A 20,869-nucleotide genomic window follows, 5' to 3' on the forward strand; every position below is an offset into this window, starting at 1 on the left:
TGCCTGCCTGTATAAATACATTTGGTCTGGCAGAGGGCAAAGGCACTGGTCTGTGACCATACTGTCTGCTACAGCCGTCTGGGAGAGAGTGAGACATCTTTGAATGGTTTAACTGTTGACCTCGTCCTGCACACCCACATGTATGCCGATGCCTCCAGCTCTTGTCTTAAAATCAGACAGGCTGTCTCTTTAAAAGTGCCTCCAGACGACCAGTGGAGGAGCTGTCAGGCTTCAAAGACTTTCCTGCTTTTTTGTCCCCTTCTCTATTTTAGTCTGTCTGGGAGGAATATCACACCCCTGGACTTCAAGGCCTCCTCCCGTTCTCCTGACAGCCAACAGCCTAGTCATGCTGCAGCTCAGCTGACCCCAGCCCTGGCTCTCAGGAGGGGGTATATTTAGCCTACTTTGGCCTGCTGAGGTAAGGAGCCTTTGACTAAGCAATGCTCCCACCTTTCTGGGGGAGGAGGACTCCTACATCCTGCACTGGGAGCTGTACGATTCATGTGCATTTTTAGGCTGCAGTGCATCAGCAAGTTCATTGTTTAGGGGAGGTGTCCTATTTTAGTAATGTTTGAATTAGAGAAGTAATTGAGAAATGAAATTACAAGCATGTTTGCTAATTTTAATGTGATGGAAAAAAAAAAAAAAACGAAGATGCAAAGAAAAGACAAGGTTAGCAACTGTGTACAGATGACGTCATGCACATGAGCAAGCAGCAGTAACGTCAGTGTGAAGTGGAAAATCTGGTTTTGCATTCACAAACATCCAGATATTTGAACAAATTCAACAAAATTATTGCATGTTACGCAGCCTTAATTATCACTTAACCATAATAAATAAGCTCAAGCCTACAAGAAAATCAGAAATCCACAAAAGGCATGCTGATGATTAACATGGCTGAGAACCATTACCGCATACTCAACTAAAATTTCAATCCGATCTCTCATAAGTCACTCAATGCACTACCACTGCTTTAAGTACTAGTATGCTTGCATAGAAGTAATATCATAATAGGATTTTTAACATTCTTCACTAAGACTATAATGGCAGTCCATATTTAAAATGTAACAGTCAGCATCACTGTGCTTTGGAGGTCTTCTTTATTTGATGTCTAGAGTTAAGTTACTTTCTGATTTTGAAACTAGTAAGCACTGAGCATAGGTTTGAAGTTAAAAGCAGATCTTGTTTATCTGGAAAGGGACTATGCGAGTTAAAGGATAGCAGGGCTTCAGAGATCGGTGAGCCTCTGAGCATCTATGCAGAATTTCTACTCCCCCAACATCAAACGAGTCTAAAGCTGGTCACTAAGCAGCAGACTAATCTGCTGAAACCTGAGAGTTTTATGGGTTGTGTTGGAAACTGGCCAGACAGCTTGACATTTTGGAGATTTGGGTTCTTGTATCTCTCCCCTAAAGTAATGGCAACTAAACCACCCCGTTTTTCTCTTTTCAGCTCTTCCTGTGTGCCCCCCCCCCCCTTTGCTTTTGTACAGCTGCAGCAAAGCATACATGCCTTCAGGATAAGTGAGCCAAAAGAAGAGGAGATGATCAAAATAAGTTCACCAGCTCACATAAAGAAAGAAAAAAAAAAAGTTTGCAGAGCAGCTGAAAGAGCAATATGACACTCCAGAGCTGACTCCACCACAGGCTACCAACTTGGAAGCCATCAGGTGGAGGAATGGGAAGATCTGACATCTCACAACAGTCAAGTAACAACCCAGAGAACTTTTCATCTGATCCAAATGCAGTCTTATGACTGTACTGGCCAACTATCACCTGACTTGCACACTGCCGTACGTGTCCACCACGTGATGAGGGCAGACACACTTATGAGCTAACTGGCATGAGGAAAGATTTTCAGAGCAGAACAGACAGAAATCCAATCAAGTGAGAAATGAAGTCAGTCTAGCGTCAAGTGACTCTTACCTTGATATGTCTCCCCAGTACCATTCTGCTTCTTGCAATGAGCCGCTGGCGGCTTCTTTCACACTGTTGCCATTTACTGGTGTCATGGGTTTTGTTGGCTTGGGAGGAAGAGCTGCAGAAGAAATGAGAAAGATTTATTTTAGTGGAAAGTCTTCTAACCTCATGAGCAATCCTAGAAATATGAAGTCGGTGTTGTAACCTTACAGATGAAAACCTAATCTTTTTAAAGAATAAACTAAGCGGACGTCATGTTAACAAATGGATGTGTTGTTAATCTTCATGAGTAACATTAAGTTGCTGAGAGAATTCAAATTTCAACTTGCAAAAATTCAAAAATGGTAGGAATACAATATAGTTAAAAAAAAAAAAAAAACCTGCATTGCGTTGGGATAGTGTTTTTTGTCTTTTAAGAGTTTGCGAGTACTTGTAGTACTGACAGTCGAATAGTAGTAAGGTTTCTGCCCAGAATTAACTATTGACATTTAGCCCTTCATTTTCCCATAGATGGCCTTTCGGTACTCTCCTTTCACATCATCCTTAGTTAGACGAGCTTGCTTTGGAAATTGCAAAAATGATTTCCACTGAAAATGCAAAAGATCAGTTTTCAAGGAAAATGCAACAACAACATATTCCTGTTCAGTCCAAGCGAAAGTGTAAACAAAAAACAAATGACGTTCTCTGCTACTCTTGCTTTTCTTCTACTTGCTGAATATGTTTTGAACAGGTTTCTTTCCTTTGAGAGATATGCTTCCTTTGTTGGCAGCAAAAGCAAACAACAGCTGCTGCAAAAGCACGCTGGAAAGCTAACGCTGACTATGTTCTTGCTATATTGTAGGTCAGGGGTCACCAGAACGTGCTGCTCAGCCACGCAGTGCTCGCTGAGAGGGTATGTGCTGAGAGGGTATGTGCTGAGTCTTCACTGCATGCATTCTCATGTCTAATCTCCTGATGTGAATTTTTCAACCTTTGAGCCAAAACTAAACTTGAATCTAGAATTACACAATTTCCAACAAGACTAGATGAATCTAGGGATGCAACGGCAGCTGCTCTAAACAAGGTGTACACGTGTTTTTGTTTTTAAGTACTTCAGGGAAACCTTCAAGACCAGACTGCAGTAGGCAAATACTAGTCTGAGACAAAAAAAAAAAAACCTGAAGGCTGCAACTCCGTCTGAAATGTACAGAGACATAGTGTTCAAGCCTTGCACCTAACGCCAAGCCAAACTAACCTCCCCTCGACATAGATGAAACAAGGCAACAGGGGCCTTGAAACAGCAACGGACCACTCCGTTCTCAATGCATAGGTTTATTCCGAAAGCTTTTAAGTGAAACCAAAGACATGCTCCAAGCAGTACTAGCAGACTGTTTAGGGAGGACGGGGCTCATGCAGATTATTGCCATAATGAATTCAAATGCCACATCATTATAAAAAAAAGTTACGTTTCACCCACCTTTCCTCAGCCTGGCAGAGACAAGGCTGCGTGAGAGCGGGTGTATATCTATGACAGGACAGGGGAGGGGGAGTGGTCTGCTGCATTAGGAAATGGAGAAGGCATGGGGCAAGTGAACATACGGATGTCATAAAAGCCCAAGCTGATTCTAGAAACCCCTGGGGGCCCTTCTAGCCAAAGAAACTTCTATCTGGTATGCGAATGAAGAGAGGCAAGACTAAAGTTCATTACACCGGAGGTGAGTCACAGAAAGAAAAGCCCAGAGGGACATGCAATGCACACTACAGCCAATGAATAGCACACTGCTCCGCACACAACTTGCTCCTTTAATAAGAAATAATGATAAAATCGTTAAAGATCAGAGAGGAGATGAAGACTCTCTGAAGAAAGAGAGAGAGAGAAAGATACTTTCTTGTGTTGCCATTTCAGTACTTTTTATGTCTAGTTTTCACTGAAGTTTTATTACTTCCTGACATTGCAAACATTTGTGGATTGAAGATCTTTATGATTCTTCAAAGTTTCGGTGTGGGGGAAGAGAAGTGTGTGAATGGCTTTCTTTGATGGTGTCATTAATTAAAAGCAGTGGTGGTTTTTGGAGTGAGAATGCATGTGTGTAGTCAGAGACCCAGGCACAGTAACAACTCCTCCCTCCACTGGCCCACTGGTGGGGTGAGCGGCCTCAACCAGTCAAAGCAAAGCCAGGCTAACGGACACATACCCACCCAAACTCTGCTCCTGCAGGTGCACACACATTATTCCTACATTTCAGTTGTTCTGAGAGAAGATCAGCCAAATGCCTTGAATGGAAAATGAACATTTTCCTCAAAGAATTTACTTAAATATAGTGTTCACCACCTGGTAGGGGACTGTTTGAGCAGCATAGCAGCTTATGAAGAGTCATTTGACAATGTATAACCTTCTGTTCCCCCTACGCCAACACAATAATCACCATATTAATATTACATTTGCTCACTCACCTCCACTCCCTAATGTAATTTAGAGACGCAATAAACTGAGATTCAATCTCTCACTATTCGATACTAACACACAAATTTCTATATATAAATAAATGCCTGTAGCATATATTTCAGCCTAATATTTAATTTAGTCACAAAGCCCCTTTCAGAGCTACAGTAGCAGGCTTCCACCAGAAAGGGAAATGACCCCCCTTTTTCTCACTCGCTCTTTACTGCAGCCAAAAGGCAGGTGCACAAGCCCAGCTGAAACCTCAAATTCCTGCCTACCAGTTTTCCACTGTCAGCTCTTTCTGTAAGTGTGTGACCACCTTCATCCTACACACACACACACACACACGGTTATCTTTGTGAGCGGTGATGGGGTGTGAGCATAAAAAAAGAACATGGAAAACGGAAGGAAACAGAGCAAGAAAGTGGCAGAGATGCGACTAGGTGATCTCATTACAGCAGTCACCCCATCTGTGTTACTGTCAGAGATATCGCAGCTGGGGGGCACACAATGGAAAGTCCACAGAGTCGCAGAACGCAGTCATTTTTAAAGCTACCATTCACTGATTCAAACTAATTACGATCATAATTTATGGCAGAACTGAACAAACAAAGGGGGTCAATTTAAATAACAAAAGTGAAAAGATTTCGTTTACATTTCTACAACAGTAAACTAGCCCAGGATGCTTCATAATTAAAGCAAAATCAATAAATTAGGGGAAAAATGTTTTTAATAAATTGTAAGATGATATTTTAGAATTTCTAAATAATTATATTTTCTAAATAAACTTTTAATGAAAGATGAAAAGGGAAATGTGAGAAAAAGAAAGTGACTAGGATGTAGTATTGAAAGAATGAGAAGGAGTGAGTGGCAATGCAGCGCTGCAGAGCTGCGCAAGTCTGAACAAAGAAAGCTATACATCTATAGGTAAAGCCTATGGCGATCTGCGACCAAGCAGTCCATTGTTTAGGAAACAAATTCAAATGACAACATGCAGCTCAGAACATCATCTCCAGAGGTCATTGTTCTGCCATGCTCTTGTGCACAGTAACAAAAAGACATGACAAGAACAAACTTCTGGTTCTACAGGTGATGGAGCAGATAAAGCAACAGTACGTTGAACACAACGGTACAAACACAAACATAGACTGGCCTCACACACACAAAATAGTTTAATTTAGGGTTTGTATTTACAAATTAAGGGTGCATTAGCATGAGAAAAAGAATGTGGCAGAGAGTGATGACAGTGCCATTGAGGGGAGCAGCAGGCGAGGGCTGCCACGTCCCGATCCAGGGGGAATGAATTAAAAGTGTCACTAAGCACATGGGTGGATTAAATAGTCCATAGGGGACCCTCACAATCTCATGTGAAACCATACGTGCTCTGCGCACATATCATCATGATGCACTGTCACCATCCGCTACTAATGAATGACTAAAAGACAATCCTTGAAGTCGAACTCTTAAACTGTCTTCAAATTATTTTTTTAATAAAATAAAATCACAAAACAAGAAAAATGAAGTATACCTATCAAGGATTCCACATCCTGAAAAAAGCATGGTTCTTACATTAATTCATGTTGACAACAGCGCGTGTTTCCATTCATACAAGATCCAGGACACTTCCCACACAATAGGACAAACACTAATTGTCATTGTGCTCCCCTGACAGCCTGTTCAGAGCGTTACAATAGCCATAAGACAGAAAAGACGAAAGCAAAGACAGTGACCGTGAAAAATCAGAAGAAAAAAAAGAATGGTGTCTCCCTTACCGTCCTCCTCGGGATCCTTTTTGAGCTGCATGTATACAGCCTGCACTCAGCTGTCTGTGACACGAGTCCTCTTATTCTCTCTTTCCCTCTCTCTCTCCCATTCGCTCTCGCTTTCTCTCCACCCTCCCTCACTCGCTCTGCCTTTCAGACTAAAGCCAGAAGGAAAATCCCTGCTCCTAAATTCAGACACTGCTGTCTTAACAAACCCTCTCAATGGAGAAGTCGGCAGCAGCCAATGAGAAAGCAGGAGGGGAGGTGGACACAACCATATGAGACAGAGAAAGAGAGAGCGGAAAGCTCTGGGGAATGATGTAGGAGGGGGGAAGATCTGCTCCCCGAGAGAGACAAGGCAAAGACGCTAACAAACGCTGAGGTGAACACAAACCGGGACACATGCATCGCACCGCTTCACAGCGGCTTAGCTAGAAACGTAAGATTACCAGATGCTAAAGGTGTGCTGGTTGCCTAAACACTTATTAATTTATTTATTAACTAATATATAAAATGTATATTTATTTTACATATACATGTATTGTATTGCTGTGCACATATGCCTATAGGTACAGAGAAAAAAAATGCTGTTTTCACATTCTGTTAAAGAAAACCCTGCTTCCTCAATATAATATCTATATTATATGGACATTTATGAATGAACAAGCTCAAATACATTCAAGAGAGAACAAGCTAAAAAATAAAAGCACGGAACAAAGAAAGAACAATGTATCAAGAAAAGATTGACTTTCCATCCCTTATGTCATACGAATGCCCCTTAAGGGATGTTAGAAGCTGACTTTCCCTTTGGTGTTGCTGCACTTTTGTTGTCCAGCCAGTGCGCACTGCTCTGGCATCCTTTATTACACTCACACATCACTGGCCCTATAAGAGACAGGGGCCAACTTTCCCCTGGGGGCGGCGTGGCACCTGTGCTCATTGGACACTGCAATGGAACAAAGCGGTTGCTTGCTTGTTTGCAGACGCACGCACATACAGGGCCATACCTCGGAGCCTTTCACATCTCAATTCAGCTGTAATAAATATTCTAATGAACATCTGCACAGGAACCTCTTTCAGTTTCTTTCCTTTCCGTGTCACTCTTTCTAATCAACCCATCTTCTCTCGGGCCAGGCGGATTACAATATCCCGCAGTGCCTCTCTAACAGCGTCTCGGAGACGAAGTGCCACGAGTTGAGGAAGAAGCAGATGATAAGTCAATGTGAGGCTATTGACAGTACATGGGGACATACGGCCGGATAGGAAAAAGGAGAAATCTGATAAACCTGTGTGCATTGGCACATAATGAAAGATAAGATTAATGTGTGGGTTGATCACACGGTGCTGTGCTCATTCATCCCCGTGGCAGAGCAATTGAAGGGCTATTCAAGCCAGAATCCGGCTTGCCAGATCCGTCAAGTCCACCACAGCTCATTTTATAAGAAACGAGGAGGTTAGAACAGAACGGCCTCTAAACAACACAAAGAAAAAAGAAAACGTAATAAAATGATTCATTCTGCCCACTCTTAGAATAAGGCTGCATTTGGACCAAGAAACAGTTAACTGTATGCGGATACATAAAGATACCACCACCAGCAACCTTGCTAAAATGTTACAGACATGAAATTAATCACAAAATATGTTTTGTGCTTTAGCATTACACACAGTTTGTCTTAAAACCCCTCACAATGATCACACGAAAGTAACGGCCTCATGCACAACTGTCAAACAGTCTCTTTTCCCATTCCATTCACATTTCACGCTTCCAAAAGTGTCATCCGTCTCTTTTTCAGGAATTAACGACACAAATTAACGACCCATTGTCAACTATGCCTGTGACTTCTGAATGGGATCCAGTTTCTAGTCTATGACATCATTGTTAATGGCAATAAAATGGTGTCAGAGCTTAATAGATGACACATGAATGGGACTGAATTTGAATAAGGAGCGTAGAACACCAAAAAACATTCAGAAAGCTGGGAAACAACCCCGAAAGACCACTGAAGAGCTTTCAACATATATAATTCTGTGACTTCACTGCTCTACATGTAATATAGTCCCTATTTGCAAAAAAAAAAAACGGCTCAGGAGCAGATCCTGCATAACACCACTTAAGGTGTCAAACCATTTCATAGAGTGCATTTTGATCTCTCCACATTCTGCATATCAACACCATTTGTGGTAAGCCATGCAAAACATTGAAATCTCCTGAGCAAAAACTGAAAGACTACAGCAGGACCTGTAACACAATCTGTCTATAAAGATTTTCATTTAACCATTTACATGTCCAAATGACATACAAAATTATAATATTACTAGATATATACAGAGAGCTTTACTCTGGTCCTTAAGAGATTGTTCACCCACAAGGAGATATTCAAAATGACATCTCATTCACCATTAACTTTTATTGTATGAAAAAGTGAATGGAGACAAACACACTAACTAAACTAATTTTGTGTTCTACTGAAAAAACAAACAACAAATAATAATACATATTTGATATAAAAAGAGGGTGACTAAATGACAGAATTTTCGTATTGAATTGAACTATTACTTTAAAATAAATGTAGACTGTTGCACTCTCTTCAGGGAGAAAGAGGCTTTAATATGGCTCCCCTGTCTGAGTGATAACTCGGTTATGATGCATTTAAAATGTACACGATAATGTTAATACAGACACTGCATTTATAAGTACGATTAAGGCACATTTTACTGACAAGCTGACAGAAAATGAAGGATTTTAAAATGGCGAAATTATTATTATTTTTTTTTGTAGAAGAACCGAGTGGGAATTTTAAATACCAGGCATACGTGACTAACGTTTGCTGTACGTAACATTAAAATAAAATTCATTTCAACTAACTTAGAGGCGCAAGTTCTAATAGTTTAAGCAAACATGACTGCAATGTCAGATAATGAGACTGTGTAATGTTAAATGTTAAATACGCTGAAATTCATTTTTTCATGAAACACAAAAGGTGATCTGCAAAATGACATCTGAGTCACCATTCATTTTCACTATGAAAAAAAGCTTACACAGAGTAAATGGTGACTGGGGCTGTCGGTCTCCTAACCTTTTGTGCTTCATGGAGGAGATAAAAAAAGTCATAACGTTACAGGTTTGTATCAATGTTAGAGTAAGGAAAAGACAAAATGTACATTATCGGGGTGAACTAAGCGAGCTGTTAGATTAACGTAATTGTTTTATCTGTACCTGGCGGCTGGTCCATCTCAATGTAAAATATTAATTCAGTGGAATAGGGCATCATCACGTCTCTCCAGTCGTCATCTTCTTTCTCCGTATTCCACACTGTATTGTACATGGTCTGAGTCTTCTGGTGATCGACTAGGCTCTCACCAAACTGAGAAAAATCAGATTTGCAACACAGACGAATGAAAGAAACATAAAAAGCTCGTCTGACTGAACGGAGAGCTCAACTTTAACAGTCTGAATGCCTGCTTCAGAGTAACTGCGTGTCATGAAAGCTGTCAAAGCACCAGGCTTCCCTCATCCGATATCACTTGAGAGAGCATTTTATATATATATACATATATATATATATATATAAAACTCTTAACAGTCCGACAGAACAGAAAGTAGATACCAGCTCTACAATCCACCCCGTCCTACCATAACGAAACAGTAGTCTTCATTTCAATCAGCTCCCCAGGTCTACTGGCCCTTTCACTTCATGAGGACGAGTCCATTCGGTGCGCACGTTATGGGGGGGGGGTGTTCTAACCGACACGGGGGGGGCTAATTACTCTACTCGTGCATTCGTGCATTAGCGACTGATACATATGAGAAATAATTAAAAACACGAAAAGAAGGTCGAGTTTGTAGTTATTTATTCTCATTGCGCTGTCTGTTACGGTGTCGTTTCATTCACAAGTGACATCATTTTTCTGCACCCCCTCACCGGCACGAAATGGACTCGCTTTAAAACGGATCACTGGCTCTGTAGGTGCTGTGGAGCACGCACGCTCCAGATTTGGGAGCCAATCAGACTGCACGGCTCTCTCAACTAGTTGCCAAAGTCGGAGTTTGTACATTATTTGCAGCCGCGTGTTTCTCATGATCCAATGAACTTTCTCGGAGAGCGGAAGTCGACATTCTATTGGTCGAACCGTTACTATGAGGTACAAAACTGATGGAGAGAACAGCGTTTGGTTTAGAGGAAGTAATGATTTTGATGCTATATTCTATGTAAAAGACAGCATGTTGATTAGAGATATTGACTGTGCATATCTGTAAATATTAGAAGCATCATAATAAGAGAAACAGCCGCTCATTATGGGCATCTATGTTTGGAAATACAAACTGGAATGTATCCTGGTCAATCTGACATTTGTGTTAATGAAACAAAGAACACACATGCTAATAAAATAATTAACTAAGAAATAATAATAATAATAAAAAAACATTTTCAATAAAACACCAATACACTGGCCTATGTATGTGTTGAGTCCGTCAGTCTTATAAGTTTAAAAAATAAAATATTGAGAAAAATACTGAACTTCCTCCAGGCATTGTTGCCTAACTGTTGCCTGTGCTTCAGGATTTCTTCTGTATGTACATCTCATTAATGCAGGTTGGTGGTCTGCTTTAGGAACAATTATCTTGTGGATGGCAATCTGTCTTCCTGTACGCCTCTTTCAGTCCCCTCTGTTCTCATATATGTGATCTATCCATCAAGAGGGAGAATGTCCCTCTATGGCCAGAGCGAAAAATAGGATCACAATGTTTGCGGACAGGGAGCAACCTCCAGATGGCTCGTGCCTGACAAAGGCTGTCCTTGTCAACTGTGTCAAACTTGCTTAATTGTCACTGTCCATGCTTCAGTCCAGCATGAGCAGATGGATCCAAAACAATGACAAGCAACCGAACAGTCACGGTAATCCATAAAAAGCTGTGGGAAAATATTAATCACTTACACCCAATGCATACTAAGCAAGTAATAAATGACACAGCACCATGTAAATTATGTCCATACGAGCAGTAAATTCAAGACTGATGCATTTATTTGAGGTCACTCTGTTTTTGAGACTAAGATTGTCTGGTTTGGACTAAAGTGTATTGCTAGCTACCTCTGCAACACTGGAGAAAGACACACGTGACTGTGGGGATTTGAGTGTCAGAAAAGTGTGTGTGCCTTAGAAACCTTAATGCACAACCAACTGCGGCTTGTTATTGGTCCATGCCTTTGCTCTTATTGGACAGTGAGCTAAATGCTAACAGTGTTTCTATGGTATGTCTGTAGGGTATTCAGATCTGGCTGTCCCAAGATGTGCGAATTACAAAGGAAAAGATCTTGCCAACTATGTGCACTGCAAACTTTAATTAATTACCATGGTGAGTATCTATGAACCAAGACGTGGTGAATGCCAACATTAAAATCAAATGTTTGGTTCCAAATTATTAATTGTATTACAGAGAAATGTATACCCAGCTAGCTAAAAACCTGGTCTTCTCTGTGGTTTAAATAATAAATGTACTTAACCAAGACATGCTTATTCTCAAGATCATGAGAATAAGAATGAATACACTATCTGTGTAGTGCTGGATGAGTCATCAGCATTTCAGCATGTAAAATTTAAAAGCATGTGTTATAAGTTTATTATTTATCACTGTTTAGGAGTAGACTAGCATATAGTTAGCCTTAAGGCTAATACACATTGAAATAAAAAGCCACAAAACTTTGAAATAAATTTCCATTTGCATATATAACTTATATTCACCTATTTTTGCCATCAAGTTAATGTCTTTAGCATTTTTTAATGTTTGCTAGCTGATGTTTCACACTATTCCAGCAAGATTTATTATTTCACACTCTTTTCTCCGATTAAGCCAGGCATGACTAACAGAAAGAGATTTTAATCTGCCTGACTACAAGACCCAGCTAAGCGATGCCAAATCCTGTTTAAAGAATAAGAAGGGTTAAGGAAGTTTTAAAGGTATATCCATGACATGTAGATTTGAGGATGGTGAATGGAAGGACATTTTAATGACACGCTAATATAAAAGTCGCCTGCTGGGTGACAATAGCCTGACTGTGCTGTTTCTGTATTGACTAAATGCAGCCGTGAGCATCTCATATTTTATCTGTGACTGTAACAACTAGAGTGGAAAGTACAATTTCTGTTCAGATGCAAATAGGCGGCTTCATTGTTCCATATTTAACACAGACATAAGGGCGGCACTGAAGAGGCACACAAAACCCAGAGCAGTTGTGTGACCACTGGTGTGCATTATACATAATTCATAAAGGAGATGAAAGCTGAAAGAAGCAATATCATTGTTCCCCAGTTGATATCATGGAGGGAGAAATTAATTTCAATCCACTGTAAATTACACACAGTGAGAGCGATCACCTTTTCTGTTTTTTCTGCTGAGCTCATGAAAATCAGGCTGCTCTCTCGGTCACTGTCTCACTGCCTGGAATAAGCCATAAGCTGTTACTCTCAAAGCCAACTTAGAGTAAAGAAAAGAACAGAACAACTAGAGATGTTTCTTTAAAGGAATAGTGCACCTAAACATGAAAATTCTTTCATCATTTACTCCTTCATGTCAATCTAAACCCAAATGACTTTACTTCCATTGAACACAAAGGGAGAATTATATTTGTTAAACTTTCTGGTCCAGTTAGTCTCCAGGAGAACTGAAGCTTTCAAAAATAATGAAAAAGTACCATAAAATAATCATAAAAGTGATCCATATGGCTTGTGAGCTATATTCAAAGTCAAAGAAGAACAGGCATAAATTTAACTCCTTGTTATGATGAAAGGAGTGACCAGGATATTCATTGTAAATTCCGAAAAAAATTGTCATACAGGTTTGGAAAAACATGAAGGTGACTAAATTACAAAATTCAATTTGGTTGACTATCCCTTTATTGCTGCAATATCCATGATAAATATAGACCACATATGACTAACTCACAAAGCTCATTAAGGACCGGACGCACATTATAGAAACAGTAGTTCTTTATTATCGGATACACCTTCAAGCATGACTAGGTATTAGTCTCTTTTATCCACAAAGCTGCACTAATGGGTGCACTCGGCAGAAGGAGTCATGTGTCTTGGATAATGTATGCTCTGATTAGAGTTAAACGATTAGGCATACTGTCTGGTATTTGTTCTTCACTTCTCATCCTGAATTGGCGCAATTTTCAGGTGTGGGAAAAGGCATAAATCACCAGTATTGCCGTGCTAGTGCGTGTGCAACAGAGCGGCCCCAAAAATGACAACGATGTGTTAATGACTCTGCAAAAAAAAGAGCAGCACACTGGCTTATTAGCTAGCAAAGGCAGAGGAAGCCTCCCTCCATCTCCATTTCTGGGTGGCAGGCAGTCTGCGCTGCTGTGATGTCATCCTGCAATGTGAGCATCCCACTTGGACAGATGCAATACTCCGGTGACATTCGGTAACAAGCAGTCAGCGTCTGCCAATCCCCGCCCCCATGCCCCCTTCCTCTGTCTCATTGTCTTTCTCTGTCATTCTCCACCTCTTGGCCACTTTTCTTACAGTGTTCTCAAGTTTTAATCAGCCTCTCTTTCACCTCTCTACCTTTCTCTCTCTCTTTTCTCTCCTGGGTCTACTTTTCTTGTCATCATTTTCTTTCCACACGCCTACTCCTCAGCCACCCTTCTCTCTGAAGGCCCTCTGGTTGTCATGGCATCAGGCACCATTGCTCAGCATTCTGCAGTTGAGCTGATAAAGGAAGGGCTGTTTAACTCTTGCCTGTCTGAGCCAGATCGGTCTGCGAGACACAAAGATAGTATATCAGCAGGCGTTTTCCACATACCCTAGACTAATTAACAGCTTACGATGATGATTAAACAGTCCTAAAACTAAATATCAGGGATGATAAGATGAAACACTCAACAAACAGAACATTAGAGGCTCGATCTGTGGTTTGAAGTTGCAATTAGCCCAGCCGCAGAGTCTAAAACCGTCACAATAAAACAAGCCCATTGTTTTTTTTTAGTACAACACCAGGGAAACCTGCTGGGTTCACCGGATATCTTTGCATTCTATCACGAGACTAAAGTAGCTAAACGAGATCTGCAGCTATGATAGTGTGTCAACTTGAGAAGCAAATAGTAACAGATTAACCATTTGCCATAATGGCAAGGCTGCACTTATAGAAGCCAAGTAATGAATAGACTCTATCAAAAGATTAGAGGCTGAACCTAGGTGTGCCTCTTTAGGAAGGACCGAGGTCTCATAGTGTCTCACCTACATCACTTTACTAGCTTTTTGTTCTTTTCTGAACAGTTCTTGAACTTTTTATTGCAGCACTTCTCATGTAGGACCTCCTAATGATGTATTTTCAATATCTGCTTAGGATAAAAGTGGATGAAACATTTTTAAAATAAATAAAATAAAAAAAGTTAATGACTACCACTGTTGGGAACGTTACTTTAAAAAAGTAATTAGTTATAGTTACTCACTACTTGTTCCAAAAAGTAACTGAGTTAGTAACTGAATTACTCTATAATAAAAGTAACTCGTTACCAGGGAAAGTAACTATTTGCGTTACTGTATAAAAAAAAAGTTGCTATATGTCAAAGAATTTTTTTTTTTTTTAGCAGTTTTCACAAGTCAGTTGAAATAAGTAGATCAGACAGGTGTTCGTACATAACTTTTGAGATTTATTGCACGTCAACAGACAGCAAGAGTTTTATCCTGCACTCTTTGTAAGAAAAGTGTTTTTGGCCACTAGCTTTGTAGATGCGTGTGTCACACATTACATGTACACATTACTTGCATGTTCTTGACTTTGACTACAATGAATTTGAAGTAGTGCTTATATCTCCACCTTTCTCGCCATTTCTGCTGCGAATCTCTGTGTAGCTGTTGCGTGCGTGTGACTGTATGTGTTTGGCGCCGCTGGCGCGTATATGTAAAAACACTGGCTCTGATTGGCTACCATGAAACACATGACTCTGCCTTAGCCAATCATAATCGCTTATCTCGTTATTGACCCACCTGCTCACTCGCTGTGTGAGCCAGGGGTGCGTTCGGATTGCATATTAAATCAATGCTTAGTAACGCACCGCATTTAACGTTCAGTAACGTTAACGGCGTTGTAACGACGGGAAAAGTAATTAGTTAGATTACCCCGTTACTGAAAAAATAACGTCGTTACCTAACGTCGTTCTTTTAAACGCCGTTATTCCAAACACTGATGACTACATATGTGACCCTGGTCGTAAGTAGCACTGGTATATTTGTAGCAACAGCCAACAATACATTGTATTGGTCAAAATTATATATTTTCTTTTATGCCAAAAATCATTAACAAATTAAGTAAATATCATGTTCCATGAAGATATTTTGTAGATTTCCTACCGTAAATATGTAAAAACTAAATTTTTGATAAAGTTAAGAACTTCATTTGGACAACTTTAAAGGCGATTTCCCAAAATTTAGATTTTATTGCACTCTTAGATTCCACATATTCAAATAGCTGTATCTCGGCCAAATATTGTCCTATCCTAACAAACCATACATCAATGAAAAGCTTATTTACTACGGTACTATCAGCTTTCAGATGGTATATAAATGTCAATTTAAAAAAAATTGACCATTATGACCATTTTGTGGTCCATTGTCACATAGTAAGAATAACAGTATGTGTGCTTATCTGTGTTATTCTGAAATGGACATCTAAATAGTACTCATCTCAAAAGAGCTCTTTGAGAAAATAATTAACTGTGGACACAAATATGTAGCATATAATGCAATAAATTTACAGCTTTACTTCAATATGTTCTGTGAGTGATTGTCAAAAAAAAAAAAATATCACGACAGTTGATAAATGAGATTAATCTAAAATAACAATGATTCTGGTTTTAATTTTGATTAATTCAATTTGATTCAATTCAATACCTAAAAATCTTTTAGTAATTTTAAAAATAAATGAATGGAGCAGAAAGCATTCTTCTGCTGTCTGCTGTTGTTACATTTGGATTTTGGTAATACTTTACAATTAGGTTCCATTTGTTAACATTAGTTAGCTACTTAAAAGGAACTAGCATTTCTTAAAATCAAAAGTTGTATCTTTGTAATATTTTTTTATAATGTACCTGAGCCAAAGTAAACTAACAATAAACTAACATTAATGCTAAGGGGATGCAGTTTGTCCCACCCACTTTTATGAAACATTGATTATATTTTAAGAGTTTTATTTTGCTTGGCCACAATGCAAAGTAAATAAGCGACTGCAGCTGGCCTCATAAAACATTAACTTTAAGACAAAGCAGATGCCTCTGCCAGACAATTGCATCAGTAAACAAATGTGCATGTTGTAAGCTTCAATCCTATTATGGATAACACCAACTATATTTGCCAGTGCCTGAATTTCCACCATTCTCATAAAGCTACTGGGCAAATTTTATGTTACATAATTAATATTCATGAGCAACGTAGAACTTATAATTGTATACCCATTCCCCCATACACATATGTGTTCACTTCTGGGTCTTAGCATGATGCTTTGATCATTAAAATATATGCATTTCAATATTTATACTTGGGCCTATATATATATATATTATTTTTTTCCATTTTTTCTGTCCTACTTCCATGAATAAATATTCAATGTTGCATAACTTCTGTTTTAAAGCTAGTGCAACTAAACAGGATATGTGACTCCTGGCTACAGGAGATCTCTTTTATCTGCATTAATATTTTTTATCCTTGTAATTTATCTCTCCTTTTTCCTACTTTGTAGATGCTTATTTTTCTTTGATATGGATCAAATGCAACAACTGGTAATGTAAATCATGACACACAATCCATTTACATCCATTCTCTATATTTTAATACTAATTGTATAAAGCATTGAGGGGGATGAAACCTATTATGATACTAATCAAACTTTGATCTCTTAAACTTTTGTTTATAAGTTATCACTTCCACTTCTTTATATGAGTCGTGTTATTCTATTAAAAGTAAATCTCATGGGATAACAACTTCAAGACCCTTCAGTGTAAGCGTTTAAAGGTTTTATCCCATCACTTGATTGTAACAAGTATCTCAGAGTTGTGTGCATAATTAATTTGGTCTATAACCGTGTGAGTTCCGATGAGATTTCATGCTGAAGTGAACAAACTATCCAATGAACCCCCTTTCTCTTCTCCTAGCTCTTAGTTACAATTATAATCAGCACCTGATGCCTGTTTCATCCCTTGATAGAAGACTGAACTCAGTGACACACGCATGTCATTGTATCAACTGTTGATTGCCTTCAACTCCCACGGTTGTGGTTGCTAGGCATTTGAATTGCATCCAAATGAAGAATAGAAAGATGCAAATGAGACTCCCATCCTTGTTTGAAACCACAAAAAGATGCATTATAACTTGCATACGTAATGTTTAAAACCAAAATAAAAACAGTTCAGGTAACACTTTACAAAAAGTCCCCAATAGTTAATGCATCCATTAATGCACTACATATATTCTCCTATATATATATATATATATATATATATATATATAGACAGAGAGAGAGAGAGAGAGAGGGAGAGAGAGAGAGAGAGAGAGAGAGAGAGTTTATTCTAAAAAAAAATATTAAAAACTGTCTGGGGTGTTTGAGTGGACTGACCACCTTTGGTAATTTGGTATTATTCATGAAGTAACATGATACAAACAGTTGAACTATGCAAATATATTTTAATAAGCAACACAATGTGCACATACAGTCGTGGCCAAGAGTTTTGAGAATAACATAAATATTGGAAATTGGAAAAGTTGCTGCTTAAGTTTTTATAATAGCAATTTGCATATACTCCAGAATGTTATGAAGAGTGATCAGATGAATTGCATAGTCCTTCTTTGCCATGAAAATTAACTCAATCCCAAAAAAACCTTTCCACTGCATTTCATTGCTGTCATTAAAGGACCTGCTGAGATCATTTCAGTAATCGTCTTGTTAACTCAGGTGAGAATGTTGACGAGCACAAGGCTGGAGATCATTATGTCAGGCTGATTGGGTTAGAATGGCAGACTTGACATGTTAAAAGGAGGGTGATGCTTGAAATCATTGTTCTTCCATTGTTAACCATGGTGACCTGCAAAGAATAGCATGCAGCCATCATTGCGTTGCATAAAAATGGCTTCACAGGCAAGGATATTGTGGCTACTAAGATTGCACCTAAATCAACAATTTATAGGATCATCAAGAACTCCAAAGAAAGAGGTTCACTTCTTGTAAAGAAGGCTTCAGGGCGTCCAAGAAAGTCCAGCAAGCGCCAGGATCGTCTCTTAAAGAAGATTCAGCTGCGGGATCGGAGTGCCACCATTGCAGAGCTTGCTCAGGAATGGCAGCAGGCAGGTGTGAGCGCATCTGCACACACAGTGAGGCAAAGACTTTTGGAAGATGGCCTGGTGTCAAGAAGGGCAGCAAAGAAGCCACTTCTCTCCAAAAAAAACATCAGGGACAGATTGATCTTCTGCAGAAAGTATAGTGAATGGACTGCTGAGGACTGGGGCAAAGTCATATTCTCAGATGAAGCCCATTTCCGATTGTTTGGGGCATCTGGAAAAAGGCTTGTCTGGATAAGAAAAGGTGAGCGCTACCATCAGTCTTGTGTCATGCCAACAGTAAGGCATCCTGACACCATTCATGTGTGGGGTTGCTTCTCATCCAAGGAAGTGGGCTCACTCACAATTCTGCCCAAAATCACAGCCATGAATAAAGAATGGTACCAAAACACCCTCCAACAGCAACTTCTTCCAACAATCCAACAACAGTTTGGTGAAGAACAATGCATTTTCCAGCACGATGGAGCACCATGCCATAAGGCAAAAGTGATAACTAAGTGGCTCGGGGACCAGAATGTTGAAATTTTGGGTCCATGGCCTGGAAACTCCCCAGATCTTAATCCCATTGAGAACTTGTGGTCAATCCTCAAGAGGGGGGCGGACAAACAAAAACCCACTAATTCTGACAAACTCCAAGAAGTGATTATGAAAGAAGGGGTTGCTATCAGTCAGGATTTGGCCCAGAAGTTGATTGAGAGCATGCCCAGTCGAATTGCAGAGGTCCTGAAAAAGAAGGGCCAACACTGCAAATACTGACTCTTTGCATAAAAGTCATGTAATTGTCGATAAAAGCCTTTGAAATGTATGAAGTGCTTGTTATTATATTTCAGTACATACCAGAAACAACTGAAACAAAGATCTAAAAGCTTTTGAAAACTTTTTGAAAATAAATTTTATCTAATTTTAATTTTTAACTAATATTTATGTAATTCTCAAAACTTTTGGCCACGACTGTACACCTCATCAGGGTCAGAAGTCATTGACAGAACAGCAGCTGACCCCATCCTAGCCCGCAGAGGGGATCTTTTATATACAAGCAAAACACCATCACTGGAAGGCCAAACAGCCCGTGCATAACAATTGTGCTATTGGCAAATTAAGAGATGGAAGTATATGATTGTTCAAGAGACTTGTAAATTGGAGCCAGGTGGATACACAAGAATTCCATGAAATTCATAAAACACACTTGTGTTTCTCTCTTCCATGCATGTACTATAGTACACACACAAGTTCAAAGAATTAAAAAAAAAAAAGAACATTTTGCATAGCATGCAAATCCAGATTTCAGCACCACATACTGCAGAAAATGAAGCACTTCTGGGTAGAAGGGAATGTTATTAAAATGACCCACAGTGAAATAGTTTATGAGTTGATACAATAAATAACAAGCAAGAAATAATGATGTAGGACAAAAGCAAAGCATGGTGCTGCTGGCTAAGCAAAATACAAATTTACAAATCTGATTTCTTTACCTCAGGGAAATATTCATGAAGAAGAGCCAGTATGATTTTGTTAAAGTATGTTTGTAAAGTGCTAACGCATAGCAGGGTTGTATTTGTTTATGAAAAAGGCATACAATACGTTGCATTAAATATATTTTTTAAAAAGATGTAACCACACAAGAGTTAAGAAGAGGTAAAGAAGAAAGATGAGGAGAACGTGAGTGGTGACAAGTGGATAGAGGGAGATATGTGAAATGAAGTAAAGAGTCTGAAGTGGCAGGCAAAATTGACAAGCAGAAACATCCTTTGTCTTCTTAATGTTTCAATGCAACTCAAGGGTCCAAAGGGAGAAAGAAAAGAGTTGATGACTGCAGTGTTAACAGATGATGAAGCAAGTAGCTAATTGTGCATTTTAAACTCTTTGTGACTAGCAGAAGGAAAAGATTGCTTTAACTCCATATTCAAAATCAGTGATTCAATTGAAATGCATTCAATTGATTGAGAGTAAAGACATGTATAATGTTACAAAAGATTTCTGCTTTACGTTTTCATTTTGAACTTTCTATTCATCAACAAAAATTCAGAAAAAAAAAAGTTTTAAATATATTTAACAAATATGATTTTGTCCCCCAGGCATGTACAATTATTGTATTCACTGTGCCAGGTCAGTTTGACCGTATGCAGCTATCCAACCATGTGAATGCAATCATAGGACACAACTCTCTCCTCCAATGAGATCTTTTTGTTCTCCAGGCGCAAGAAAGCAGATTGATTTACTTGTGATCGCTAGATTGAATTATCCTGAATGAAAAAGGGGAATGGAGGAAGAAAAATTACTGAATGAAAGGTTCGCTTATGTGCATGGACACAGTTGTGATCAAAAGACAAGCAGTCTACAGATCTTACTGTGGACAAATGACATTATGTGTCTAAAACTGAGAAAATAATTCTAATTCTAATATGCTTTGTAGCATTAATTACAAACAC

The 20,869-nt window shown here is 39.1% G+C and overlaps 1 protein-coding gene across 3 annotated transcripts in view; it reads right to left on the reverse strand.

Annotated features, from left to right (window-relative positions):
* pik3r3b (phosphoinositide-3-kinase, regulatory subunit 3b (gamma)) overlaps positions 1 to 20,869 on the reverse strand; it is a 177,732-nt gene that overhangs the window by 7,838 nt on the left and 149,025 nt on the right. Inside the window, exons 1-2 of one of the 3 annotated variants that reach the window (XM_059570963.1) lie at positions 9,322 to 9,768; positions 1,926 to 2,037 (exon numbers count right to left, since the gene is read on the reverse strand). In XM_059570963.1, the coding sequence (XP_059426946.1) occupies positions 1,926 to 2,037; positions 9,322 to 9,430 (221 nt within the window). In that variant the 5' untranslated portion in view covers positions 9,431 to 9,768. Of the gene's footprint in view, positions 1 to 1,925; positions 2,038 to 6,113; positions 6,261 to 9,321; positions 9,769 to 20,869 lie in introns of those variants that run through there. The other 2 variants (XM_059570964.1, XM_059570962.1) reach the window with 2 other exon arrangements.

The sequence above is a fragment of the Carassius carassius genome, chromosome 17 (assembly GCF_963082965.1).
Source record: "Carassius carassius chromosome 17, fCarCar2.1, whole genome shotgun sequence".
Classification (NCBI taxonomy): Eukaryota; Metazoa; Chordata; class Actinopteri; order Cypriniformes; family Cyprinidae; genus Carassius; species Carassius carassius.